The 27,767-nt window shown below is 45.7% G+C and overlaps 2 protein-coding genes across 4 annotated transcripts; one reads left to right on the forward strand and one right to left on the reverse strand.

Moving 5' to 3' along the window:
• Window positions 1-20: 20 nt before the first annotated feature.
• parpbp (PARP1 binding protein) lies at window positions 21-14,455 on the reverse strand. Of its 2 annotated transcripts, none has more exons than XM_086201795.1 (11): window positions 14,380-14,455; window positions 13,857-14,011; window positions 11,415-11,645; window positions 11,192-11,296; window positions 10,549-10,719; window positions 10,285-10,439; window positions 6,280-6,463; window positions 5,461-5,642; window positions 4,345-4,426; window positions 2,059-2,233; window positions 21-1,436 (listed from the first exon to the last, which is right to left on the reverse strand). In XM_086201795.1, exons 2-11 carry the CDS (start codon window positions 14,004-14,006, stop codon window positions 1,117-1,119), a joined length of 1,755 nt encoding a protein of 584 aa, XP_086057921.1. In that variant the 5' UTR covers window positions 14,007-14,011; window positions 14,380-14,455; the 3' UTR covers window positions 21-1,116. The 2 variants fall into 2 exon arrangements, with proteins under 2 accessions (XP_086057921.1, XP_086057922.1); XM_086201796.1 differs by lacking the exon at window positions 14,380-14,455 and adding an exon at window positions 14,189-14,247.
• Window positions 14,456-14,511: 56 nt separating this feature from the next.
• On the forward strand, window positions 14,512-27,601 carry nup37 (nucleoporin 37). 2 transcript variants are annotated; one of them, XM_086201797.1, is made up of 11 exons: window positions 14,512-14,526; window positions 14,683-14,762; window positions 15,461-15,633; window positions 15,708-15,829; window positions 18,760-18,832; window positions 19,048-19,142; window positions 23,986-24,076; window positions 25,878-26,059; window positions 26,150-26,200; window positions 27,237-27,330; window positions 27,417-27,601. In XM_086201797.1, exons 3-11 carry the CDS (start codon window positions 15,478-15,480, stop codon window positions 27,528-27,530), a joined length of 978 nt encoding a protein of 325 aa, XP_086057923.1. In that variant the 5' UTR covers window positions 14,512-14,526; window positions 14,683-14,762; window positions 15,461-15,477; the 3' UTR covers window positions 27,531-27,601. The 2 variants fall into 2 exon arrangements, with proteins under 2 accessions (XP_086057923.1, XP_086057924.1); XM_086201798.1 differs by lacking the exon at window positions 14,512-14,526 and having other exon boundaries at window positions 14,691-14,762; window positions 15,449-15,633.
• Window positions 27,602-27,767: the final 166 nt, after the last annotated feature.

Raw genomic sequence — 27,767 nt, forward strand, 5'->3', positions numbered from 1 at the left:
AAACAAAATAAAAGTTTATTTAAAATGAATTCTGTGTCACACAGAGTTGATTTGAGGATATTCACAAGTTTAACAAGAGATTAAATTATTTCCATGTGCAAAGGTTGCTACTTGTGTGGAACTGCCATTCGAACATCTCCAGAGATTATTAATCCCTTCGTAAATGGATCAAGATTTAAATTCACCTCTTCAAGCAAAAATACACATTCCCTAGTTCCTCTCTGCCAACGAAGAAGGACCCTTTTTTTTTGTACGTGTGTGTAGTTTTTGAATATCTGATGATGTGGACACTTGCCAACATCACATTAAAGTAAGACAGCCAAGCAGTGTCATTGGCCCTTCAGTCACTCGCCCACATGGATGTCCCTCTTGCATGACTTCTTGGTGACTCCAGAATTCAGAAAATGCTAGCTACGCAACTTTAGCTCCTTCCCAGCAGTGCACAAGTTTTTGTTTTTTTTTTTTAGCTCCAAACAAGAGAGTTTGTGGGTTATTGAGCATACGGCTAGATAAAGACGACGTGGATCATACTGAATTATGTGTTTTCAAGTTCTTAAACTGACATTTTGGGCACTTTTGTACTCAATAGTCAGTCTCAATTAGCTTCAAGCTAAAAATATGAGGCTGGCATTTTCAGACTTCTGGAGCCATGAAGAAGCAGTGCCAGAGGAAAAATGTCTTTGCGTGTTCAAAACAGAGGCAAATTACACTTTTTGGGCAGTAAAACCCTTCATTATTACTTTGAGAGTTTGGGAATTTGCGATGGACATCGTTTGCAATCGTCTGAGATACTGAAGACCAAATCCAAAATTCTGGGCGAAATCTTGCCAAGATTTATATTAGAAGATTGACACCACTGTGTTTTTGAAGTAAGGAGGAAGGCTAACGCGACCCTGACTGCCGCCTACAGACGCTTCAAGACTGATTAGCGCACATCTGTCATCGGTGCTATGCTAGCCCTTCCCCCCGTGGTTGCAGCTTTACATGAAATCGGCACACACGTGAGATGGCGTCCATCGTCTTCTGAAGCCGTCACTGAGCACTAAAATGAATGGAACTGAAAACAAAACTCTAGTTAAAAACAACAGTACTTATTGCTCCAGCAAGCCTGAATAATCAGACTCGGAAAAAGCTGGTTAGCTTCCCCTGTCCAGCTATGAGCCTCTTACTTGAGGCCTTGCTGACTCTCTTTGCAGGCATTTTATTTGGAACAGCGGTGGGCTGTTTCTTCTCTGGAGGCTCATTTTCTGATCTGCCATGTTGATCCGAATCCACCTGCTTCCTCTTGTTGCCCTTGCTCTGCACCTGAAGGCCGGGGTTCTTTTGGTTGCCCGAGCCTGCACCTCTGTCCTGGGCATTTCCACTTCTTGCCCCCAGAGCAGCCCCTTGCTGTGCGCCGTTTCCTTCATTTTTTGGACATTGGGAGGACGGATTGGCTGAAACAATTGGAGCAAAGCAAAAGCAAGTGTGACAACCTGGCAAAAAAAGGGAAAAAAGCTGTGACGAAATTGCTGACGTTAGTTCCTCGTTTGAGCAGACTGTGTGTTTACTCTATGAAGCTGAAATTTAACATTTGTCTTGTAACCTGATGGAGCAGAGCCTAAATTCCCACAGAACAAAAGACAGAAGGGAAAATGGGCAAAAAGTCTGTGAGAGCATGTGCTTTTTGGATTTTACTACAGATGTGGGGGTGAGCAGGTTTTATAGAATGGCGATTCATTTAATGGCTGATGGTAAGTACCAGTCCCAGAGCAGGGACTGGGAAGGGTTCAAGGCTGAAGCTGAGAAGGTGTGCCTGGGCCTCACTCCAGCTGCGTGGCTGGATGGAGGCCCAGGTGATCTGATGATCAGCTTTGTGAGCTGCGTGGAGGAAACAGGAGTCTATCCCAGTGGAGAGAAAACACTGCATGACTTGTGATGACATTTTGAGTGTTTTTCGGCGAGCGTGTGCGCGCACACACGCACGCACGCGCGCGCACACACACACACACACACACACACACACACACACACACACTAAGCCTTCATAATATATACGTGTTGAAACTTAGTCTCTACCTGTGTCCTCTTCGTCAGCACCTGGGGGGTTGCGGGGTTTGGGTGCTGGGTGTATACAGGTAGGGACCTGGCTCGAGCTGGGGAACTCCAGGACACGGTTCAGTGGAAGCTCCTCATCCTTGTATGTGCAGGCAAACTGGGACCGGATGATTTGGTCTCTGGCCTGAAAACAGGACTACAAAAAAAAAAGGTGTTGTTGTTGTTGAGTACCAGTCAGGTTTCCATCCAAATTTAGTGCAACTTCCAACTGAATAAAATAGATGAATTAAAGGAAAACAGCAATTTATGCCCCATGCCAATATTCAGAGTTGGCTCTTCAAAATCAACCTTTAACAAGCACAAAAATACTTGAACATGGAACCGTGGTGCTTTGAACTACTCTTGCTCACAGTGACAATGCTAACGTGCGGCTGGCTAGCACACGGTCACCCCTGCAGTTTAGCATGTGAGCGCGCCAATATTGGCTGGCAGTTCATACGTTTCTGGAAATATCCGCGAAGAGAAGTTTCACTCGTGGGATGTCCTCTGAGAGACAAGCCAACCTGGACTCTTAATGGTGAGAATTCCACCATTAATGCCAATTACTGCTCACCCGTTGATTGCTGTGGCCACTTATAAAGGGAGACACATATCCCTGCGTGGAGGAACAGTCTTCAGTCTCTTCTGAAACAGGAGCAGCAGCTCATTAAACAGCTGTGTCGGGCAGACAAATTAGCCCTAACAAAGTGGATGATATTGAAGAATTCAATCCTGACCCTGGGGCACACAGATCCGCAGCTTTGATCTGTGTCTGCCTGGGATTATCACAAGCCAAGGATTTTACCAGTCAGGCCAGTGGGCCATAGTAGGGAGGGGGAAAAAAGGAGGGGAAAAAACAAAAACAACCCAAAAAAAAAAATTCTGCAAGCAAAGCTGGGTGGGTCCGTAAAGCACAAAAGGGATCAAAGCCTTTCAAAAGAACTTCTTAAAAGAGCACCTAAAGCAACAGTAAACCTCAGACCGAGGCCCACTTCAGCGATGGAGCTACAAACGTGCGCTGCCCCAGTTGCATGCCAGTGAAACATATCTGAAACACCCTAGAAACAATGGGAGGGGATGGAAGAGTGAACACGGCCAAACTACGACTGACGGAGAACGTCTAATCCAATTACAACAGGTGGGAGCCTGACGTGGCACCATGGGGTCAGACGGCCCCCGCTCCTCAGAGCGGTGCCCTGAAATAAACCCTGCACACCGCCTGACCCCATGCTGGAGACCCCTTACCGACAATCCTGATCGTACGTCCAAGTGCAGGTGCAAGAAGAACAGGTGCGCCGCTACTGGAGAACGACAGAATCACTGACACGCCATTAATGACGTGATCGAGGAGCAGCAGCGCTGAATTTGGCTCGTTTTTCTACGGCGCTCGTCTCATCTGTGGCACTGAGGAAAAGATTTGGAGGCGGCCCAAAAGAGCAGAAACTATATCTGTCCATCTCTGTGTGTGCCAGTTGACGTCAGCGCATGATGAAACCGCCTGGAGAAGTCTGGGATAAAGTCATTCAGCAGACAACAGGAAACAATAACCTTTCAAGTTTCCCTTGCTATTCGAGTTACGCGACTGATATGGCACCCTCAAAGTGAAATTGATGCAGAAAGCTTCCGCTCGCAGAGTTCAGGAAGCGGTGAGCTGCCCAGGGACCATTACAGCACACTCAAACAGGAAGGCAGCCAGAGTGTGGGGAGCTGAAATGACATCTGCTAGCACAATCACATAAAGGAACCATTTCACAAAATGTGTTTAGCATACATGTTCACTTGAAGTTCACACAGCCCAGCTACTTCATGTTGGGAGATCCAGCTTGAAAATGTAAAGGCGCTCTGGTCAGTGTTTTCGGGGGTGACTCAGCATTTGTTTAGTGTGTGTCGTCCATAGAGAGACACACAAACAATAACGCAGAAAGAGAGGAAGCACTGATGTCAGGTTTACAGCGTGTCAGATGGAGCGCGGTGAGCAAATGGACCCCGGCCCTGACGACAGGGGGACTCGGGGTCGTGGTTTGAACCCCCCCACGATGGCGACGTTTTTATGCCGTGGATTCGAGCGGCACCAGCCCTAAGAGCCAAAGCACAGCTGAGCAAACGGTCAGCTAAGATGGAGGCTTCAGCCAAGCAAATAAATAACATAATACCAGGGAGAAATTACAGGATGTAAAGACATTATTTTCAATGTTTGTTCATCTGATTCAATTTGATGTAACTCATGGTTCGGATTCGGGTCTCTTGGACGAAGGAGGCCCACGTTACCTTGGGTTTGAGAAGATCTAGCCGACTCTGGACTCGGTTCTTTAAGGGTTCTGGAGAACATCCAGTCGACGCTTCGGGGGATCTGAGGAGCGAACCGCCACGAGAGGCAAAGACAAGAGGTTTATTTATTGTAAAGAGGGAGAAGTTTACATGGTCACACTATACGTGAATTCTGCCCGCCATTCCTCAAACATCCGCACTGTCAACAGATCTTATCACCGCCGGCGTCACACGGCGGAGCCTTCCACCAGTAATGGAGATTCGCCGCTGACTATCTTTTATTACGTTATTTTATTTTTTTATTTCAGACGTTTGGCCAGAAATGATTATTTCAGTTTGGCGTGGGAGGACTTTGCTCTCTAAGGTTCAGAGGAGAGCCGTCGTATCTCAAGTTGGTCTCATTGCCTCTTTCTGACTCATAAACTGGTTTCTCTCAACGTGAAACATGAACACTTCACCACTGCAACTGATGACAGTTCCAACTCGAAGGGGAACATGGATACTTCACAATATTTCATGGTTTTTAGGACTAAAATATATGTGAGAGTAGCACAGTAGAGAATGAAACAAAGTCCTGCTCATCATTCTGAATTTTCTGCCACCTTGGTTCGTTTTGTTGGATGCGTGATAAGACTTCGATTCCCAAATCTAAAATTCCAGTGAAAACACAAACTCCAATGGATCATTCACGATTCTACGTCAGAAATAAACAAATACAAACATTTCAAATAGCAGAAATGTTTGAATGATGCAAATACAGAAATTGTTTTGTGAAGAGAGTTTTTGTAACGTCACAGAACTACCCGGGGGCAAAACATTCGCCCCAGTGCGGGGCTGCAGGACGGCGGGTGAGTCACTGCAGAAAGGCTATTAATTACAGAGAAACCACACGAGTGCGCTCATATTCAACGATGCATCGAAAATAACCATTCCTTCTCCTTGATATTGAAATATCTGACCTGCTTTTGGCACGGGAAACGTTACAGAAGCACCAGAGGCGATCGGACCGTGGCTGAGCTGTGTAACATCAATTATCTGGACGGCCTTTAAACATGTACTTCCAAATCATATGGATTATTGGAAGTTAATCCCCTGTTTGTGACCAGATTTGCTAACCTGAACAACGTGAGGACACACGTCGCCTCAGGTCCGCTGAGGACAGGCTGGTCCTCGGACAGCAGCTCGGCCTTGTTCCGACACGGAGGGGTCAAGGCTTCTTCATCCAGCAGCGCCATCAGAACCTTGACAGTGTCCCGACCTCCGTACGCGGTGGCGTGATTCACAGCGTAAGCCTTTGGCTAGAGAAGGACAACACAAGAGCTTGGGTTAGTACACGGTCTGCTCACATAGATAGCGCTGGGGGATTAATCCAATTTATCCTCCAATTGCAATTTTGGCAAGTTTCTAATTAGGTTGCAACACATGACTATTACTTCTGCCAAGGAGGTCATGTGTTTTTGGTGTTTGCCAGACTGTCAGACAGATTACACCAAAAAGTATGAGGCTGATGTTCACCAGGCTTGGTGGAGGGGTGTGGCAGGGGCTGAGGAAGAACCTGTTACATTTTGGGGCAGACCTTTCATAGCAGCAACTGTTGGCAATAGGAAATGCACTCCCCTCATGTTGGTCTAGTTTTCATTATCGACTGATCGGATTCATTGATCGGTTGTGTGGTCCATGCTGATTCCCTAGGCTGAAGAGCAAATCCCTTTGTGCTGGACAGACTTTGGTTTCACGGTGGTCCGACAAGCACGATGTTTCCGACATCAGCGAGTAAATGAGTTGAATAATCAGGATCTCAACAGACACCAATATAACAGCAGTATTTATAGCTGTGTGTAAGGGAAGCATCCCCTGCATTCAGGTATGCTCGTTAGAACAGAAGCAAAAGCCAGAGCTGGAGCTGACGGCTGGGGTGAGGAGGTTGTGCCTTACCCTGGCAGGGCTTATCCCCATTCCACCTTCCTTTGTGGTTTGTTTCTGGATTTGGTGGAGTTGGCAGATCCTCTCCTTCAGCTCCTTTGCCGTCTCTTCAGCTGCAGCAGCCACCGCATCTCCGCTGTTGCATCCCTTCACCAGCGCCGTCCGGATGGCGTGCACCAGCTTCGCTCCGCATACGCTGAAATTTAAGATGGTGACAATCAACTGTAGCATCTGTTTGGAGAGTGGAGTTGTGCTTTTGTTTCAGAGAGGATTCGACTCCCTCTCTTGCAGAACACACACACACACACACACACACACGTTTTCATCTGGACAGAATTAATAGTTTTCAAGAGTTCAGCCAAAATTTGCAACATGAACAACTCTCACAAACCCAGAAAAGCCAGGGCCTTAGTGTGAAGGTCTTCAGAAGATGTACTGCACCGTCACTTTCAGTAATTGGACACTGATTTAAAAGGCTTAGAGTAACTTTTCTGATTTTAACATCCAGTTCAGCTTTATTTCCCTGCTACACTTTCGCCAACAATTAGGAAGCAGAAAATACGGTCCAACTCCCCGTCACCCTGGTCACGTCACTAAAAGGAGTCTGCGGATTCTTCCCTTTATAGATTTGGGGGATTTTTCGGCATGTTCACACCATAATGTATCACTTCTGTACATTTCAGCCAGGCGACAGCTCCAAAGCGTGTCAGGAGAGACTGCAGCAAGGTGGAAGAGGTGGCGGTCCAACCCCGACGCAGCTCCGATGTGAGCGAGCGGAGCTCAGTAACAGAATCATTTGGGAAAACAGATGTTCACTGAACAAGGGGCCCTGAACTCTCCGTAGAAGGTGTTTGTATGAGGAAATACAGTACTCCGCTGAGAGCGTAAATGCACAGACTGTTGAAAGACACATGTTGGCCGAGTGCATCGGTGTCTCATCAGCCTGCGTGAACCGAGAACCCTCAGAAGAGCAGAATCCAATCCACTACTACACAAACATCACAATGTGTTGTTATGGCTCGAGTGAGTGAAGCCGTAGTCGAGCCTCACAAGCTCTGCCCTTACATGATTCAGTGGCTAAATCATTTCTGATAACCACTTCTGTTGTGGTGCCAAAGGCTTCCACGTCCAAAGTGATCTGTAATGGTATGGAAAATTATCTGTGCGGCTCGAGATTTGATGATAATTCATCAAAGTAAGCACCAAGCAGGGAGCACGTTATTTCACCAAGACAAGCTTTGATGTCGCGAAGGCCAACATGTTTTAGCAATCTAAATGTTATCATGTTAAAGTTAAGATGGAAGTCATTAGAGGGGTTTAAAAGGAATAATAAGCTGAAGTGGGACAGGTGGATTTCCTGATCACAGGTGCGCCGTCTGCGCGCAGGTGTCTGGACAGACGTGGCCCCGTACCCTTCCACATCTCAAATCATGCACCATTTGTCATGAGAAATATTGAACTTAAAGACTCATTTGTCTTGCATACCTGCTTGCCTGTGGTTCGCAGTGGAACAAAACAAAAACATCGATCAAAAGTACTGAATTCTTGCGTTTGCTACAAAGACATTCCGAAATGGCCTGGACAATGTTATTGATGCTCTTTAGATGTTATGAAGATCGGATTTATGCCTTTGATCCGTTTAGGTTGTTGTTCTCCCCGGGAGGAGCGAGACCCGCCGTGACCCCGCGGGGTCATCTGCTGGGGGACGCCGCTCGTAGATGTTTCGCATCCACGGTTCCCAATCCCAGAACATCTCCTGGTGGCAGGGCGGAGAACCCTCCCTGAAAATCATTCTTCTTTCGAAGTCACTCGCTCCCCATGTGTAGTGCGAATCACGCTAAAAACGGTTCAAGAGCTGAACCTGTTGGCCGTCCTCAGCCCACCTTGTCGCCCTCTTCTCTCAGTCGCATCGGTGGTTTGGGTCGGTTTATTCTACGTACCCATCAGTAGTGGCTCCGACTAACTGCCGTCAGCCATTGTGGAATAACAACTCCATACAACTAAAAACGTATTAATAACTTACATCCAAAATGAAATATCCCAACATGTGACTGAGCTTTCAGAAACCTTTCATTAAACTTTGGCCTCGCCATTTATAGACGTGACACGGGGAACATATTTCAGTTAAACGTCAAATGAAGAACACCAACTACTTTCAGCATGGTGGTGTTTTTTCCTACAACGTCCAGGTCTGTAAACACGCCTGTCAGTAGCAGGCTTCAGGTCTCAACTCAGCTGATTCCGTGAGCTCTGAATTGGCCACAGTGGAGAGGGAGCAGATTTCGGCCCGACTGAATTGCAAGAAGTAGGCCGAGGCAATTAAAGGAAATTCCTCTGGGTAATAACTCACTAGTTTATTTGTATTTGTCTTCAGTCAACCAGACACTGAGATGAGTTTTTGTTTTTTGGTTTTTTTTTTCCAAATTCTTGAATCTTAACGGAGAAAACCTGCGGTGTCTGTGTCTAACACAGTTTGTCAAGTTCTGATAAAAAACAACTCCGATGTATACACTTGATCACATAATGGCAGAGTAAAAACACAAAAACAAAACCGCTGATGACCATTAAAAACCTCAACAATGTAACTCAGAGTTTGGTTACTCTCAGATGCCTGCCTAGTGAAATTCTGATCTGACTGGACCACAGACAGGAAGATTGCAACAAGTCTAAGTGGCTTGATGGTCTCCTGCTTAGTATGAGGTAGCACTTCACCAGAGCGAAACCACTCCTGATGAGTTCCTAGAAATTGCTGTGCCCTTTGGCGATCCAAACTGTCCAACTTGGTCTGGAGTTCGGATGCTATATTAGATTAGGACCGGGGCCATCAACAGAAAATGTCCAAGTCATGGAGAAAAAACAACCACTACTGCTGTGACTCCAAAAGCAATAATTTCATTCAGAATCGGTGTTTTTAAAAAGGCCTCATCAGTCGGTTCTTTGGGATACAAGAAAGATGCTCTATATCAAATATGTGTGATGCACTGCAAGCTGTGTCAATAATTTCAAGCGCGAGTAACTTCCTGTCTCCTCAAGCCAGGACCAGACTACAAGAATCCAGACCCGGTTTTGTTGTGGCCCACAAATTTCCACCACTGAGCCCAGTCGTGAACAGCGGGACCCATAAATGGGCATCTTTATCCCATGTCATGTGACATCATCTGAGACAGCTTGCAACAGAAAGCTGCCGTCGCCATTGTTGCTGACCAATAGGAGAGCGTCTCTGGTGCACGGATGTTAAAATCAACGCAGAGAGAACAGAAGGATAAGAAAAAGCGAACACTCCAGCAACCCCGTGAGTAGCTGGTTAGCCGAGCTACGCTAAGCCACCTGCCCCCAGTAAGTGTAGCACGTAGCTACAGTAGCATAACGTTATGCTATTTTATTCGATCGGGTTGGTAAAAGTGTCTTTAAAATTGCAGAGTGCTTGGTGATTGACAGAATCTGGACGCTCCTCCCCAGTGACTGGAACTCTGCGGCAAGTACAAGATGTCGGCGAGAACTTCCAGCGCTATGACTGTCTGACACGACAATTCTGCGCTAGCTTCTGGCAGCACGGCGAGCTGCAGGGGGTTTCGAGTCTGGTCAGCTCAATTTAGCTTGGAGGAGGAAAAACAGTGGCAGGATCCTGCTCATCACAAGCCATTCAACCTTCAGTAGCGATCTGGAAGCTGTTCGTTTCGCCAGCTGGCTCCTTGTGCACCGTCCACGCAGACACAAGCAAATCTGCTGCAGTTGACTTCTAAACATTCCCACTCTATAGGTTTTCATATGTGCTGATGAGTCATGGATATGTGAAGTAAAAGGGGAGTGACTTGGATTTTGGAGTTCTGAATCATACAGGTCTTCTCCATTTGGACAAAGTTTGAATTGCAACTGTCTGACTTTTGGCTCAAATTTCGATTTAAACTGAAAACCATCGGGAATGTGGACATTCAGAGTGCAACCGTTTGGGATTCTGTCGAACATAGGCATTACCTCAAAAGCAACAGAAAGCCTGGCTGAAGCTGTGCTGTGTACCTTGGGTCAGGAGTCTCCCCCAGTATTTCCTCCAGGTTGTCTAGGAACTGGATAAAGTTAGACAGGCCTTTGACATGTTTCCTCAGCGGGTCGGAGGGAGCTGGTGCGTAGCCCTTCCCTCCGAGCTGGATGGCCCTGACAAAAGATGTCACAGCCTGCAATCGCGAGAAAGAAAAAAAAAATTGGATTTTTTTGAACCTTCTGGATTTTTAAAGTGTGAACACATCATCACTTAAGTCTCAGCACATGTTGTGTGCTTCTTACCAAGAAGAGGGACGTGTTGCTGGTTTGTGCCGCATGTTTTATGTCGGTAAATGTCTGTCGTCCAAGCGCGCGGCTGGGGACGTCGAGGGTCAGCGCCAGGGCCATGTCGCTCTTGGAGTTCACCAGCAAACTCAAATAGGAGCAGAAAACCCTTCTCACTGCCATTTTCACCTATTGATAAAACCCAGACGCCAACACCATTTAGGGGTATAAATCACCTTAAAATCACTTTTGGCCTGCTGCCCAGCTCGGTGGTGTATATCAACTACTAAAAAGGGACAGTAGCTTTATTGCCTGGCTACTAAAAACAGCAGCTGACAGTTCCCATTAAACTCCGGAAATGACATCACCTCGAGCTGGTGGTGCAGCGGCAAGCCTCCACTAAAACTCCAGCCCCACAGTGTGCTGAGTCTGAAACATCTGCGTGGTAATTGGATTCACATTGCTCTCTTTAATCTCAGTGATATGATCTGGAGTTCCTGTCAGAACGGACTGATTCTAGACAAGAAATAATTATGTTGAAGACTGAAAAGGTAACTGGGAAAAAATGCATTTTATATTACCATAAAAACTTTAGATAGAGGGGATTTATTACGGTCATTAATGAACTATGTCAAACTTTTTTATTGCATGAAAGCAAAACCTGTGAGCTGCAGAGCCGGCTTTTGCTAGACGGTGTTGACGGGACCGAGGATTCTGGGCTTTCCAAGTCCTCCATGTTGCCTGATAGGAATTCAAACAGCTGGATCTTGGCAACAGAATAAAAACAATTAGAGCGATAAATTAACTGGCCTTATCTCCAACTCAGCAGCCAAACTGATCCACAACAATCAACATCAGTCTGATTTCAACCCGCTCCTACTCACCGGGCTCACAGGCACACAGATCGAGTCCACTCTCAGCTGTTTACACATGGAGAGGATATCGACCAGATCCACCGTGTTGGTGCGCTTCAGGAAGGACTCGTACGCTCCCAGGATGAGATCATAGTTCTCCAAGCGTGCAGAGTTGGGGGGTTGCAGGTGAAGTTTGTCTAACAGTAAGTGTTTCCAGGCCATCAGGACATCACTCAGAGCCACTTTGAACTCTCCGCTTTGCTGTCACAGGAGGAGAGAAAACAGTGAAAGCAGCAGCCATAATTACAGACGGCCTGGAACCAATCAGTTCCAAAAGAAGAGAGACCTTTCCTGCAACCCAAAAATGGGCCATGAGCGGTCTCAGCCGGAAATCTGCGGTAATGTCATCAGTAGTAGATGTGATGACAGTCAGCCTGATGGTTCAATTCAACTATGTCATGATGAGGATGACGCCGACTGGCCTCATACGGCCTCAGATTTGGGAGGTCAGATAAACAAGAAAACAAGAGAACGGAGGCCGTGTTTCAATCCTTTTATGAAAGTTATTTATTTTCTTTTCTTTAATGAAAAGAAACTGATTGCCACATGTTGATAATTAGCAAAACACAAAGCTGATAGAATTATAAACCAGCCCGTGCGTATTTTAGCAGTTTTGGATTTCGAGAAAGTACAACAAGAAGCTTTGTTTCTCCAGAAGACATTGGACTTGTGGCGTAAACAGTCCATGAGATGGAAAATCAAATTTGCACTTTTAAAACGTCCATCCATCATGTGGCGTATCTGTTGCTATCACCACTAACTCTTGTGTATACAAGTTACTTTCCTTGTGTTCTGAAAAACTGTAGTTTCAGATGTTGTGTGTGAGGATCAGTTGTGTATTAAAACTTGAAAACTGTCCCTCAAGGAATATTTTCTTGTGTTTCTTGATAGTTTGAATATCGGGTCAGGAAGATCAGATTTGCATGTCAATCCAGGTACGCCTGATTATTCCATTCCATAACTTAGACTGGGGCGGCACGGTGGTGCAGTGGTCACCACTGTCGCCTCACAGCGAGAAGGTTGAGGGTGGAGCCCTGGCTCCATCACAGGGTCTCTCTGGGTGAAGTCTGCATGTTCTCCCTGTTCCTGCTGGGTTCTCTCTGGTACTCCAGCTTCCTCCACAGTCCAAAGACATCAAGAGGGGACCAGGTTAATCCAGACTCTAAATTGATTGTAGGCTTGACTGGACTGGTGACCTGTCCAGGGTGAACCCCGCCCCTCACCTGAAGGCTCCTGGGATAGGCTCCACCCCCCACCCTTAATAGGATAAGAGGGAGAAAATGGATGGATGGAACTTGCATCTGCTCCGTATGCATAACTCAAGGCGATGAATAAATTTAATCCATCTTGGTGCTGTTTATTGCTGCGTGGTTGACTCCAGCCTCGTGATGTAACCTCCCACATAAATGCCAGCAGGAACAATCATGATGATGGTGTTCAAGACAAAAGAGCTTTGCTGGAAGCAGCATTGATGGATCTGGATCTGACCTACAGACCAATGTCAAACCTTGCTTTTCTCTCCCAGGCTCTGGAGAAAGCAGCTGCTAAACAGCCCTGTGACTTCTCCACAGCAGCAGCTTATTGGAGGATTTCCAGTCAGGTTCCAGGTTCATCATAGCACAGAAACAGAACTAGTCAAAGTTACCAGTGACCTCCTACCAGCATCAGATGAGGGACTGGTCTCTGTGCTGGTCTTACTAGATCTCAGTGCAGCTTTGATACCATTGACCACCATATCCTTCTACAGAGACTGGAACCTGTCATTGGCATTAAAGGAACTGCTCTAAACGGGTTCAGGTCATATTTACTGGGTGGATCTCAGTTTGTACTGACGAATGATAACCCCTCTCTTTCCTCTCTGTCCTCCTGTATGTGTCATATATATAAATCATACTCATATGTGCTCCCCTCATCCCAGATCCCGGTGCTGCTGGAGGAGGCTACAGACCTGAGGAGGCTCCAGCTGCCACCCGTAGCTCCACCTGCTCACGTCCCCATCTGACCATCAGTCTCTTCCCTTTCTCTCTCTCTTAATCTCTGTCCCTCTCTTTCCTTCTGCATATCTGTCTTTCTCCATTATCTGTCTTTGTCTCTGTCCTGCTCTCCTGCTCTCTTTCCCCTCAAGGCTGATCCCCACTGATCCTGGATCTGCTCGATGTTCCTGCCTGGTAAAAGGGAGGTTTTGGTCGCCGCTGTTGCAGGATGTGCTTGCTGATGGAGAATTGTTGGGAGGAGGTCCACATTGAAGGAGTGAGGTACTGGACCCGCTCTACTTGGAAAGTGTCGTGAGGGAACTTCTGTTGGGATTTGGTGCCATACAAATAAAATTAACTTCACCTGACCTTCAAAACAAAAACAAAAAGAAGTGGATCGTACTTTTAAACTTTCTGAATAAACTGAATGAATTGTTACCTGTTTATTGACTTCTGCCATGGCCAGCTGGAGCACCATCAGCATGCCATCAGCTCCGTGAACAGTGGTCCTCTCAGACTGTACGACCCGGTGACACTCTCTTCTGAAGGTTTTCACCATCTGCTTTAACCCTTCTCCTAAATGCGCCATTGTACCTGAAACAAGCACAAAGCGTAAAACCCATAACAAGACATCGTCCTGCTGGAATTCAAACATGGACATGTGAAGTCACCAGAAACTGCAAAAAAAAAAAAAAAAAATTTAAACAGCAACAACATGGGGATTAAAATGAAGCTGTGAATAAAGCGGCATCTACTTGAGTGGATGGATACTTTTTTATAGAAATATAGGACATGTTACAGCCTCTCAGGCTTCTTTGACACGTCACAAGTTCATTTATTCTCGTGGAAAGTTGTATCATTGTGCCTTTTGTCATCTGTGAAGAAATTGAATAAATGTATCTAACAGTTTGACAAGAATTAATAACAATACAATGAAATCATTCTGATTAAATGTTACTAACCTGTAGTTTTGTAGATGACTCCAACTACACACGACAAAGGGGAGAGGTTTTGAATTTTTAAATTGCCGGTGACGTATCTGCATGCGGACCAATCAGCCTGTAATGGACCGAAGGAGTAGTCCATTGACATTTTCACTCTTCTCTCAAGTAAAGTTTTTTGTATTTTTTGTCAAAATTCTAGTACTTTCTTATCAAAATTATCATCAATTGTATTCATTACTTTCCTCAATTATACGTGACTGTGAACCATTTTGTTGTATTCGTTATGTTTCCATAAATCCCCCCCCTTGATACCGAACATAGTGGTTCGTTCTGTGTCGTATGCGGAAGAAGGTGGAAAACATCCTGCGAGCGGACCATTTGATTTAACGGGATTGTTGAAAGTAAGCTGGTATCGGAATATCAGACTCTGTCGTGTTGTAAATCTTATTTTGAGCGAAACTGCTTTGGGTAAAATGTGATTGTCCCGCGCTAACGGAGGGTTGCACGGGCTGAACGAGAGAGCGAGCTAAGCTTCTGCCTGGCTAAGTGCTAGCTGACGTTAGCTGCACGGTCACAGCAATGCCTTTGCCGGGTGGCAGAACCAGGATTCGAACCATTCAAGTGTCCATGTGTGATTCCTAACAGTGGTTCAACTCCAGAAAAAGAGGCGTATATCTTAAATTATATTTACATGACTGGGGGTGTCGGAAATCTTCGGCTAAAGTATTTTATATACTAGCAAAGTTTTGGCCAATGAAGGACTCGCGGATCAAATTTGGCCCAACAGATGTAAAAATTTTTTTTAAAAAATCCATTAAATATGTTAATAAACAACAGTCCTGATAACAACATATTAAAAATAATAAATTATTAAGAAAAAACCCTGTTGTGGCTGTATGTTGATGTGGTACTTGGACAAAAAGCATTTTCACCCTGCAATAGCCGTTTGTTCCTAAACGCCAATATTGCCCACAGTGACTCATAATATCTTTTCATAAAGATGAAAGCAAATGAAGGAGATATTCTAAATACAGATCATGAGAGTGACTTCTGTTTCCTCTTTGTTCCTGGTTTTGTCCCGTTCCTGGTGTGAAACCAGTCACACTTGGACACATCATGCAGGAGGACTCCAGCCGCAGTCCCAGCTATACGGTGGCCTGTGAGGACTACGTCCATGTGGTGGAGTTCAGTCCTTTCAGCTCCGGTACTTCTGCGTCTCTCTTGGCCTACGGTGGAAACCAGTATTTGGTAGTGGGCACCTGTCTCTTCCAGGTTAGAGATGCTCCTCAACACAACCTGGTTTACACGATCCCAAATTGAAATCCTGAACTTCTGTGTCCCCCCAGGAGGAAGACATGGATATCGAGGGAGTTGAATTCTCTGTTCTGCGTGCTTTCCATCACGAACTACGAGTTGATGCTCTTGCCTGGAGCCCAGAGTCCCGGCTGGACAGGATACCGACTGTCAGGTACCATGAACCCTTTGGTTTTTGTCCCACCGGGTTGCATTTTACACGCAACCAAACTGAAATGTTGTTTCTCTCTTACACATTCTTGTGAACATGTTTAGTCGCTCTTCTAGCATTGATGGTAGAAAATCAGGATGGTGCCGTTATCACATATACAAAAACCACATCCTCTACTGGTCACAGTTTGGATCATTGTCAGACTGCCAGTCCAGCCTGGGTCCTTCTGAAAAGGTGGTTTAGAAGTGAACTGTGCCTGGTCTGTTTCACTTGAAACTGTAATTGGACATAATACTTGATCTTATAAAGGAGGGGAACCTGAACCGAACCCCATTCAGAAAACCATCAGTTTAACCTGAACAGTTACTGTCTTATTCTGACAGTCAAGCAAAGTCATTTCCATGCCAGGATCAGTGACGTTCTCCTACCTCTGAATAAGTGTGTTGCTGGTGCTGGCTAACACAAAGCGAGAGCCTACATTCGGTCTCTCACCTGATAGCCCTCACCAGCACCTGTAGCCTTTCCCTAAGGGAGGGGTGAGGCGAGGGGCTGCAGTATCCAACATAACCACTAGATGCCACTAGATTTTGCAGTTGACCTTTTAATTAATGAGCTTAAAATAATAGATAATAATAATAGATTTTATGATGATCTGACCTGTGCTCCTTGTTATAGAAGAGGTCATTGCATGATGTTTTTTAGCACAAGAAGAAAATATTAATGTTGGTCTTGTGAATACAGCCTGTAGAGAAATCACAGCAGCTCCTCGCTGTGTGAAAGTAGTCGTCGCTGCCTCTCGCTGTCACACTGCAGCTGTCGGGATGTAAGCCAAGTTATTTCAGGTGGCCTTGGACAAGAGGGAAGTAGCCTAACACGATTGTTAGAAAGCAAGAGTTTCCCTCTAATTGTTGAGGTGGATGGGAAGGTTCTGCGGTCCCTCCGGAGGTGTTTAGGCTTTCTGTAATTGAAAGAGAAAGGCAGCAATAATTCCTAGCCTTCTGTGGTTCAGGGCTTTCCAGCCAGCTCTGTGACGTGCGCACATGTTATTGCACTGATGAGTATCCACTCAGGTTCCATCCCTCTTTTTGGTCTGCACGTAGCTGTGCCTTCCAGGAAAAGTACAACGTTCTCACTAACTTTCCTCAGGCAGGGGCCCAGAGAGTGTGAGAAATGAGGGAAATGAGAGAGGGGGTCGAGCTGCAGCGCTGCCGCCGTCCACCGCCCACCGCTGCAGCTTGTGAGGGAAACATACCTGAGGGTTACTCAAACATAGAGGTGACCAGTCACGTAACAAATGGTGCCCGCAAAATACACACAGTTCTCCCCGTCAACAGTGGTGTCGCGGCACATCGAGGAAACGTTTTCCTGGTATTTTCATTCATTTCCCAGCAAACATTCCACGGACCTTTTATGAAACAAATCAGGCATATTCCTAATATTGTTGGAAACGCGGCCTTGATAGAAGTGCATGTCGACCCTGTTATTTGTTTTTGTTGTTTTCTGTGGATAATAGAGACGTTCCCAGACTGTTTTCTTTTCCCCTCTCTGAATTTGAACTTGAACTTGTGTATCAGCCAATATGGGAAATGATCAAATATCAGAGCGCTAAAACCAAAATGTGTATTATTTGAGAAGCAACTGCGTACGCCAGTGACCCCGGGCGGTTTGTGATGTCAGAAGGCTCTGAACTTTATCCTCTTTGACAGCCACTAACGCAGAGAAAAGTTCCCGTATCACTGAGGAGTGACACGCTGAACTACACCTGCCATGATATCGATCATCACCATGTACTGAGATATGATACTGATCCCATAGGCTGGAAGGTGGAGGGACAGAAGTAATATATCATATGGATTGAACAGCACAGCACACGGACAGACCCCTACCCCTCTAAAGACGGGAGATGTAGCCCAGGTCCTCTGTCGTGGTATATTTTTGGTATCCTGATGTGATAGCGTATGCTGTGTTGAATGCTACGGCGTTCGTTCTGTAAATATGAAATACTACACACCTATGATGTGCTTCTTTTCTCTGGCACGTCTACAAAAAGAAGAACAGCCGAGAAACCCGTTTTACCCTTCATCTGGGGTTGGTCGGGGATCCTCCTCCTGCTCTTTTATTTACTATTTCACCCTCCTCCTCCACGTCCACCCAAATTATGTTACCTTGTGAGGCAGCAGGATTTGCAACATAAGTCCAGATTCTGGGCCTGATCTGCTACATATCCTGCCCAGAACATTGCTCCGCGGTTGAGCCGGCGTTTCCAAATCGTTACCGATGGATATACGTTGACATATCGCCCTGCCCCATTCCCCTTCAGTCTGCCTTATGCTTTCAAGTTACAGAGCTTAAATTCAGTGGTGTTGCAGTTTAGTGGTGTTTAATCTACTGTACTCTACTTAATCTACTGTAGCAGTAATACACCGAAGCACGTTAAGGGTGTTTGTTGTGACATCTTGCCAAATCCATCTGTTCTTGTGTCTGAAAACGTGTGAACCGCTGTGTGTTTATTCTGGTGATGTGTGTGTGTTTTTCTTGTCATAAGTGAGTTAGTGTAATTGTGTGAATAATTGCAGGCTCTGCTATACACTAGGACTGATTAGAGGGAAAGTCCTCTGCATGGCTCTGCACAGGTTTTGAGCGAAGACATGCGTAAATGGCGTGAGGAATCTTGTTTTTCTCCGTGTTTATCTTAGCTTGCAATTAGAATCTCCCTGGCGGCGTTCTATTGATCACTCTCCAAGTTTCTACCACACACACTGACACTCTCATCCAGAGGTGTCAGTCCAGGCGGTTGCAGGCTTGTATGTGGATGCCATCTGTCTTCAGGGCTATACAGTCTGTCCTTTTTGAAGTTATGCCTCACTTTTTTCTTCTTCTTTTTTTCCTTTTTTTTTTTTAATGTTGCTTTTCTTCTCCTTCTCTCTCCGCAGATTTTGCACCGCTGCAGCTGATAAAAAGCTACGTCTGTTGACTTCTGATCTTCAGGATAGACATGAAGTCAAGGTAGAGCAACATCTGGAGCACATTGGCCAGAATTGTGCTTGTCAGTTGGCATCAAGCTCACCCTGCTTCGCTCTTACATTCAGGGATACAGGAGATTTAGCCTGCACAGGCTGCAAGCAGTCCTCGTTCACTATGAAATCTTCTTTTAACAGATTATTGATCTTGAGTTGCTGTTCTGTTGACTTATATGAATTTGTTTCCACCCTGTTGCCTAGGTGATGGAGGGCCACACCAGCTACATTAACCATTTGGTGTTCGAACCCACAGAAGGGAAACAAATTGCTTCCGTCAGTGATGACCACACTTGCAGGTCCAAACCATTTTATTTCCATGTATGTGTGTGTGTGTGTGTGTGTGTGTGTGTGTGTATATGTGCGTGTGTGTGTTCCCAGCTTCTGGTTTTGAGCTCTGTTCTCTGTTAATGGTGCAGAAAGTCCCGACTGTGTTTCCACAGTGAAACATGATGCTAAGCACAACATGCTCCGGTGTGACTGTGCGTAAGCACAGAGCTGCTTTGTAGCTTTTCTAGCTAATTGGTTAAATATGGAAATCCAATTAGCTGGAGAAAGATTTTCCTCTGAGGGGGACCTTTAACACGGTCCCCAAATTTTCCTTTTGAATTAATGGTTTAGGATGGAATAAGTGTGTCAGTGGTGAAGGTCACCCGGAGTCTGGGACACCCCCTCTGGCGGCTGGCGCTCCTGCTACATGCTAAGGTTACATTACCCTCCCTGGTTCTTTTATTCATGTACAGTAAGGATAAACACTCCTCCAAGCTGCACTAAATAATATTTTTCTAAGAACAATATGGGTGGGAATCACAGTTTCTCACAATACAATACTATCACAATACTTTCCTCTCAGAACGATGGCGTCACCATACAGCAGATCGGGGAGAACTGACCGTAGCAGGAACAGCACCCCTCAAAAGTAGGGGTTACATATTTATGAAATGTAGTGATGCCAGTTTCAAACATTTAAACACGCATAAACATAAAGGACTCCTCAACCCGATTGGGGAATGGAGTTGTTTTTCCACATTTATCAATATTTTTGTGCCAGTTCATTAATGATGTATTGCAGCATCGATGTTTTGTCCCCCCACTAATAAATCACAGTCACGTGACTCCATGCAACAGGCAGGGGGCCCCTCGTGAGCGCACCCTACATTTCTCACAATGACGATTGTATCAGTTCCTGCGATAATCGATATATAGCAAGACATTTCTACTGTGATACAACATGATATCAGTGTAACCGAAGGGAGAAACGTTCGAAAAGCAGGAATATATATAAAATATGTACAGTATATGAATACATATACAATATCTATGAAACAATATATGGCTGTATTGCTATTTTGTCCCACCCTTACAACAGTAGACTCCACGCAGCATGAGAGGGGCCCCTCTCATGGTACATGTCATGTATGTAATAGCAGTATGTAGGGCACTGCTCTCATTATCTTGTTTTCAGCAGCAGACAAAGTGAGTCACAGGTGAACACCGTGAAGAACTGAATCGCTGAATAGCCAGGTGTCCCTCTCAGGAGCGTGGAGACATGCAGACCTGCCACCAGGGTCCTTGCACGTCTTGAGAAAGGCACTTTTTTTGACTCATCACCACTCTGATAAATCAGTGTTTTGTCACTCAGAGCGGCTTCAGCGGTCTTAGTTCCAATGTTGGTTTGTTGGGAGCTTTTCTTTAGCTGTGATGAGAGAAAACTTGGACGGGGAAGACATTTGTTGGACGTTGATGAAGTTCTTTTATTATCCACTAGCTAGCTAACTAGCTTATTGTTATTCTAAAAGAGGAGCCTCAAAGCTGCCTGGCATCAGTGTTGGTTTTAAACTCAACAGCTGCTCTATTTCTCACTGTTCAATAACATTTTTGATCATCTCTGGCGTTGTGATCGTCCCAGCTTGCTCCGTGCCCCGTCCTGCCGCATTTGGCCATCTGAAAGTGCACAGAAAGCAGAACGATCTCCTCGTCCCCGCCCTCTTCTGACCGGCCAGAGAAAATAGGAGTGCGCTCCATCTGCTGAAAGATTTAAACTCCGTCATGTTGAGAAAATACGGAACGCAGGAGGAAGACTGAGGCGGAACAAAGGATAGATCAAGTTAACAGGAGAGCACCTTCCAGTCAGCCCACACAAACTGAGCCTCGATATGAGGGGAGGAAACTGCTCTTGCGAAAAGGGAGGGAGGGAAGTGTAAACTTGCATGTAAAGGCTCATGACCTCTCCATCACTCTGTTACGTTTGGCAGCAGCACCTCTACTATAAGTTTGCTTAGCTTTGTCATCACTGTCCCCTGCAGTTGTGGGAACTTTGCTGTTGCCAACATGCAACCTGATGCCGCTGCATCTAGGTGGGGAAGCAGACTCTTACTTCCTCGGGGCAGTTTTACATTCGGTTCGTGTCGTCCAAACAGTTGGTGGTGGTATCAGTTTAGGTGGAGGGAGGCCGTGGCAGAATGTGCAGCCTACAGATCATAAGGACAAACTGCAGACTCCCAAGGGGATGCAGGGTCGACTGAGTTCTCAGATGAGCTCAGGACAACGCACACCTGCTGCTGCCGCCGCCGCCGCCGCCACCGCCGCCACCGCCGCCACCGCTGCATTATGTATATGATTTAAAACATTTTGTCCTGTTCTCAGCACTAATCCCTTTGTCCCTCCAGCCCATATGTTGTGTAAGGGAAAGCCTCAACTATGTTTTGAACCAATCTTCTGGCTCCCTTTGCTCTTAACAGACAAAAAAAACAACACACTAGAATTTTGGCAGCCATTTTATGCTTATATAATATTTAATATCTTACATTTAGATATCTATTTCAACCATTTATCCATTCCTTTAAGCTTTCTATTTAAACCGTAAAGCAGTGACCTTAAGCTATTTATTTCAGCCCGTTATCCATTACCTTGAGCCATCCATTTGAACCGTTCAGCCAATGCTTTTATACTATGTTTTGTCGCATTTGGCCTTTCGACAGGGCACTCTTGGCACACAGGTGGGATTATATTGTCAGACTTCACTTCTCTCCATTCAGAATCACCCTCAGTTATTTTCTCTGCTCTCTACAATAAATCGGATCACACAGTGCTCACGGCACTTCCTTCGCTTTTGGTAAATGCTGGCAAACCGCAACGCTCTGGCGCCACTGTTTTCTCACATTGATAACACAACAAAGATGTCCTTTTAAACTCTGGAAGCCCAGTGGAATTGCTCGATGTAGTATTACGCAGTTACAGTGTTTTATCAGAGGCAGTGTTTTTGTGTCTTTCACCTTGTTCGGTAAAGGTTATGTTTTTTTGGGGAGCCGGTGCTCTCTGTTTGTAGGGTAGAGCGGTTCACCACAGTTTGGCCGTTGGTTGTGTAGCGTGCAATTGAGCTCTGCTTGGCTAGCAGTCTGAAAAAATATGGTTTAGTCATTGTTTTGCTGGTGTGGTCTGGGGGGGGTTCTTATTTTTTTTGTTCTTCATAGCCTCACTCATGTTCCACAATGGAGGCTCTGGCTGAGTCTGTTCATGGGCAAAGGAAAGATGCCCAGAGTTTCAACAGGGCCCTATCCCGCTACACGGGAGACGAGGCAGAAAAAGCTGAGTGTTTACTGAGGTCTTTATCTGAGATGGGGCATATCCTTCCCTACACCACACCACCGAGGACATCAGTCTCACATTTAGATGGTCTTTGGAGGTACTTTGTTGGGCTTTATTAGATGTCTTCTGCATGACCTCATCAGTCAGCACCTTTCTTTGCTTCACAAGCATTTGTTTTATATTTCCAGAAACACTTGCAGCCCACCACCCCCATGCCCTACTCTCCACCTTTTCTTCTAGTTCAGGGATCATTCAGATGTGGTTAACCATAGATCCAGGTCTCAAGAACCACAGCGCTCTCCGTCCAAGTGATTCATTACATCCGTGTGCATGTTTGCATGGTGTTTCTCAGCTGCTTTTGCTATCATAGGTCTTACTGAGTTATAGATTCAAATACGTTGGATTGGCTTTAGTCCGCAAATGAGTTTTGATTGTAGGTTGGTGCTTAGTTACGAAACCTTTCCTTTTCATTAAGTAGGATGCCATTCTCTTTACTGCGCCCCTTCAACTAGCTAACTTTGTACTCCACAGAAAATGAATGGCAGCGGGCCGCCCACAGCGAAACATTTGCTGCAATGTGAGTGAAGCGTAACGCCAACTCAGGCGAGGGTGATATTTCCCTCTCTGCCCCTGCTATCATAGTTCAACGTAATGTGAGGCTGGCGTTTTCCTCTTCCAGGGGAAGCGCCAGCCTCACAGCCAAACTTCTGTCTTTGCAGCACAGGGCTGAGATCTGAGAAAAAGAACCCCTGGAGGAGCATGAAGACCCTGTACATTTTATGGACATTTTATGCCGTCATCGTGTGCCATAGACCCTGTTAATCTTGGGATGAGCCACAATTTCAGAGAAACGGTGAATACTGTAGGAATTTTATCACAAGCTTTGTAATTGGTGTTGGCGTAGACCGGCCGTGTACACATTGAAGGGAGAAGCGAGACGCTCAACCCCAAATTGCCCCTGATGGTGAGGTTGGCACCTTGCAAGGCAGCCTTCACTGTGCGTGGGTGAATGAGGCACCGTTGTGAAGCATTTGGAGCGCTAGTAGAAAGGCCACATTTGAAATAGAGTTTCAGCTTGCGTTTGCTGCAGTTTGGCTTCCAACATCATTGTATTTTTATTGCGAACCACCGATGAAGGAAGCAAAAGGCAAAGATGGTTGAAATCCTGATGCCTTTCGGAAAGCAGCGCGCCTCGCGTGGCTATCCATAGGAGGGTTCGTGTTTCAACCCTCGGCTTCTCCCGTGTTAAAGTGTCCCTGGAACAAGATGCTAGTTGTTCCAGATGCTTTATAACGGTATTTACCATTTAGAGCTGGACTGCACAACCCCATCGTTGTTTTTCTCCTCCACGACAGCGGCAGTCAGGCATTATGTTTTCCGGTGTTCTTCAGTATGTTTCTGCAAATTTGGCACAAAGGTCAAAAATACAAAAATCCCTTTTTTTCATGTTGTGAATATTTGATTCATTATTCATTTTGATTTTTGTTCTCATTTGATGCTGTTGTACTGGTTCATCTCTAGTTAGTCATCCGTCATTTTTATTTGTGTCTTCAGGGTGTGGGACTTGGATGGAAATGAAAATACCACTCTGAGGCTTCGCTCTCCTGGCATCAGTGTGTGCTGGCATCCAGAGGAAGTCTTAAAGGTAGGAGGGCTTGGTTCCAGACAAACGTGTGCATCCTGAGCCCTGAAGTCGGATAGTTTTTATGTGCAACTTGCTGATCCAATTAAACTGAGAGACATGAGGTGAGGTGAACTTTGAAGACGATACTCGTGGTCAAAGGGCTTTAGAATAAACTATTTTCTCTGTGTCTCTCTGAAAATCAAGCACTTCAAGGTGGAAATTTTGACATCACCAACAACTGATGAATAATGTTAATATAAAAGGTCTCTTTCATGGATCAAGAAGGTTTAGAGCTTTTCTGCATCAACTGAAATAAATGAGGCCTTGAAATTTGATACAGGTGTCTCAGCGATGTCTTACAAGCTGTCTGTCTCTGTTAAAGCAGTGCTGGAACACAGCTGGAACAGTGTTACTGCACCCTCACAAGCATAAATTCACAGAAGGAAGTCATATATCGCATCATAACGGCAAGACAATGCAATTAAGCAAGAAAGACCGATGAAATTTTTGCTCTCCCGTTTAGAGAAAGTGAAATGAAAGCCAAGGTGTCAGTCAGGACGGTTTCCCGTTTGAAACCAGAGGAACTCCGACAGGAAGCGGTCTGGCAGACACAAAGCCAGAACACAAATCACAAGATGAGTTTCTGAGAGTCAACAGCTGACAGGCAGCTTGTAGGACAGCGGCATCAAGCAGCTGAAGTCAGCAAGAATGAGTTTTGACTGGGAAGACTCTGAGCTGAGGGTTTGAAGGGTCAGGTGGCAGCAGGGAAGTTGCTGCTCACATTACAGATTTAGAATGAAGGGCCTTCCCCGGCCACCTAAAGCCCCTCGAAAAAAAACCTGTAACTGGAAAAATGAGGTGTCAAAAAGTGTCAGCGGGAAGCAACATAGGTGCCTGCACGAGTTCTGGGGAGGTGAAAGGACCATTTGATGACATAGCAGGGACTGGTTGCATCAACAGGTCGTCGTTTCGCCCGCTCCAAACCACCATCGGTCTCAGTCTTGGCATGGAATTGATGGGGATCGCACCAGCCGAACTTGTGCCTCAGCTGGACTACTTTTAGTCCCTATGCCCAAGCGACAACGGCAAGGAGCAAGGAGTCATTCCCACTCAGGGTTGACCCTCCAAAGATGTCAGTATACAGTGCCATCATTGTTGATGCCTTTGGAGGGGATTCCTCCGCCTTTAGTTGATCGGTCCGTGTGGAATGCATTTATATCTACCAACTGCCAAGAAGATTGAACTCTCTCCACACCTCCACATGTGGTGTTATTCACATTTACGATGATGAGACCCGCAGTGCCAGACTTCATGCTGGTCCTGATAAGGTACAAGAACTATGCCCGGTCTTGGCGAGGAGAAGCCTTAAGCCTTGAGTGTGCAACCGGCATGACTGTTGAGTTGGATTTACAATGCCGATTTATGAGCAGCTTAAACCCAGGCATGAATCCTGTTGGTGATTTAGTATTCTCAAATGAGCCTCTTGGGATGAGAACCTTTATGGGTCTTGGACACCTCACCTAATGACAGACAAGAACTTCTTCCATGTTGTTTGGAAGTTCTGTTCTGGTCTTGCAAACCAAAGGTCTTTAAGGGTTTTTCTCATCTAAGAGAGTCCAGATAACAGCGCATGTAGCACAAGTGCTTACCCTGTGTAATAGGGTGCAACCTGTCCAGGATGGTAACCAGTTCTGTTACATGCCGAGACCAGGTCCAGGTCCAGTTCCTACCTGACTGGCTGTGAGCTGCTGTTAGAAATGAAGGTTTGAACAGTAGTGTACCAGGAAATGAACACCTCAGCTCACCTGTCTGTCCTCTTCAGTTAATGGTAGCAGAGAAGAAGGGCACGATTCGCTTCTATGACCTGGTGACTCAGCAAGCCATTCTGTCCCTGGACTGCGGCCAGTCGCCTCTCATGTCAGCCGACTGGTGCCTCAGCAACACCATCAAAGTCGGCGCTGTGGCGGGCAACAACTGGCTTATCTGGGACATAACTCGCTCCAGGTGACTTTGGGAAACTGCTGCACAGGCTGAACTGGAGTGATGGCACGCCAAAGGACAAGATGTATCTAAACTATCTCTCCTTCATCACAGTTACCCGCAAGAAAAAAGGCCAGCCCACATAGATAAAGCATGGTTATTCAAGTAAGAATTTGATTTTCTTTTATTTTTTTACTCCTACAAGTGTGGTAAAATATATGTAAACATAATATGAATTTACATAAATAAACAGTGACCGATCAACCAAAAGGTTAAAATCCCTGGAAAAGGAAGTAAATTGCTTTTCATTTAATTTAATAGCACCCGTCAAGTGGAGGAGGTGCTGAGTGAAGAGGCAGTTCTTGAAGTCATCGTGGTTGTTTTTGTTTTGTTTTTTTGGGGGGGGTAAAAATGGGAAAATGTAAAGATCTGAGCCTCTTTTAAAATTCAGTGGCTTGATGACCCAGTTGGAAACTGAAACCTGGTGTGCTGCGGTTAGAAGCTACCAAACATGGTCCAGAGAAGGACAGCTGGTGAACTGGGTCACGGCACCCCAGGCACATGGATGCACGAGTGGGAGCGAAGGATAGTTGGCCTGGTCTGATCCTACAGAAGAGCTCCCGTCTCATAAATGACTGGGGCAGAAATGGACCTGCTGCGACTGTCTGGGTTCCAGGTAACACAGGAGACCCTCACAGGGCTGGTAGCGCCCACGCCGGCTGTTTCAGCGAGACGAGGGGATCCTACGCGATACTGGGCGGGTGGTTTTGATGTTTTGGCTGATCGGTCCATATTAACGAGTAGGATTTGTTAGGATCCTGATAGACGTTCAGATTCAGCGGAACAAAATCCATTTTCATAGAGGGAGTGATCTTTGTTCAGTCGCTGTTCAAATAGGATTAGAAACCGACAACTGCCGCCAATTACGTATTTCTGCTAGTTTTGTAACTATACCCAGACGTATATGACGGCCTCAGTCGTAGATTTGCATATAATAGAGGAGTGGGCTATTGGCCTTGGCAGAGGTCTGCGCTCTCTGAGTACCCCTCGACTTCAGATTTAAAATAATCCCATGAATTTTTAGAATTCATATTATTTTTGAGCCTTAGCATTTGATATTCTGTTTCATTGCCGTTATTAAAACAAAATGAGTATAATTGTATGATGACGTTCAAAAAGGGGATGTTGTTCCTCACCTCAGGTGGTCTCGAGCCAATGAAAACCTCTTCGCCACCACCGGATGTCCAGGAAAGATCAGTAGTCAATTACTCATCCATCATCTCGGCCACCCACAGGTCAGTAAGAGGGCTGTTAACAGGCTTTAGTGTTTTTAATGTTCTCTGCAGCTCAGGATTGATTTCACATCCTGATGTCATTACAGCCAGTGACGATCGGATCGGCCACAGTGGGGTCAGGTCTCAGCTGGCATCGGACACTCCCACTCTGTGTGATCGGCGGTGATAGAAAACTCTGCTTCTGGATGACTGAAATGTAGCCACCTGCACAGCACTTTCCACGGAGGATAACTAGGTTGCTGTTCTTGTAAATGTTTCAATAAAATATTTTTCTGAGTATATGTCTGCGTTTGTGTTTTTATTGATGGAAATTGGCATCCCGCTGTAGCTTTGTTCTTTTGTATTTCTGATTATCCCCTCAGGTCAGATACAGCTCGTTTTTCTTTTCTGCGAAGAGCAAGTTCCCCCGTAGTAGCAACTTCTTTGCCACAACACTA

This window comes from Aulostomus chinensis, chromosome 4 (assembly GCF_037954235.1).
Source record: "Aulostomus chinensis isolate RoL2024-O1b breed Wild chromosome 4, RoL_Achi_v1.0, whole genome shotgun sequence".
Classification (NCBI taxonomy): Eukaryota; Metazoa; Chordata; class Actinopteri; order Syngnathiformes; family Aulostomidae; genus Aulostomus; species Aulostomus chinensis.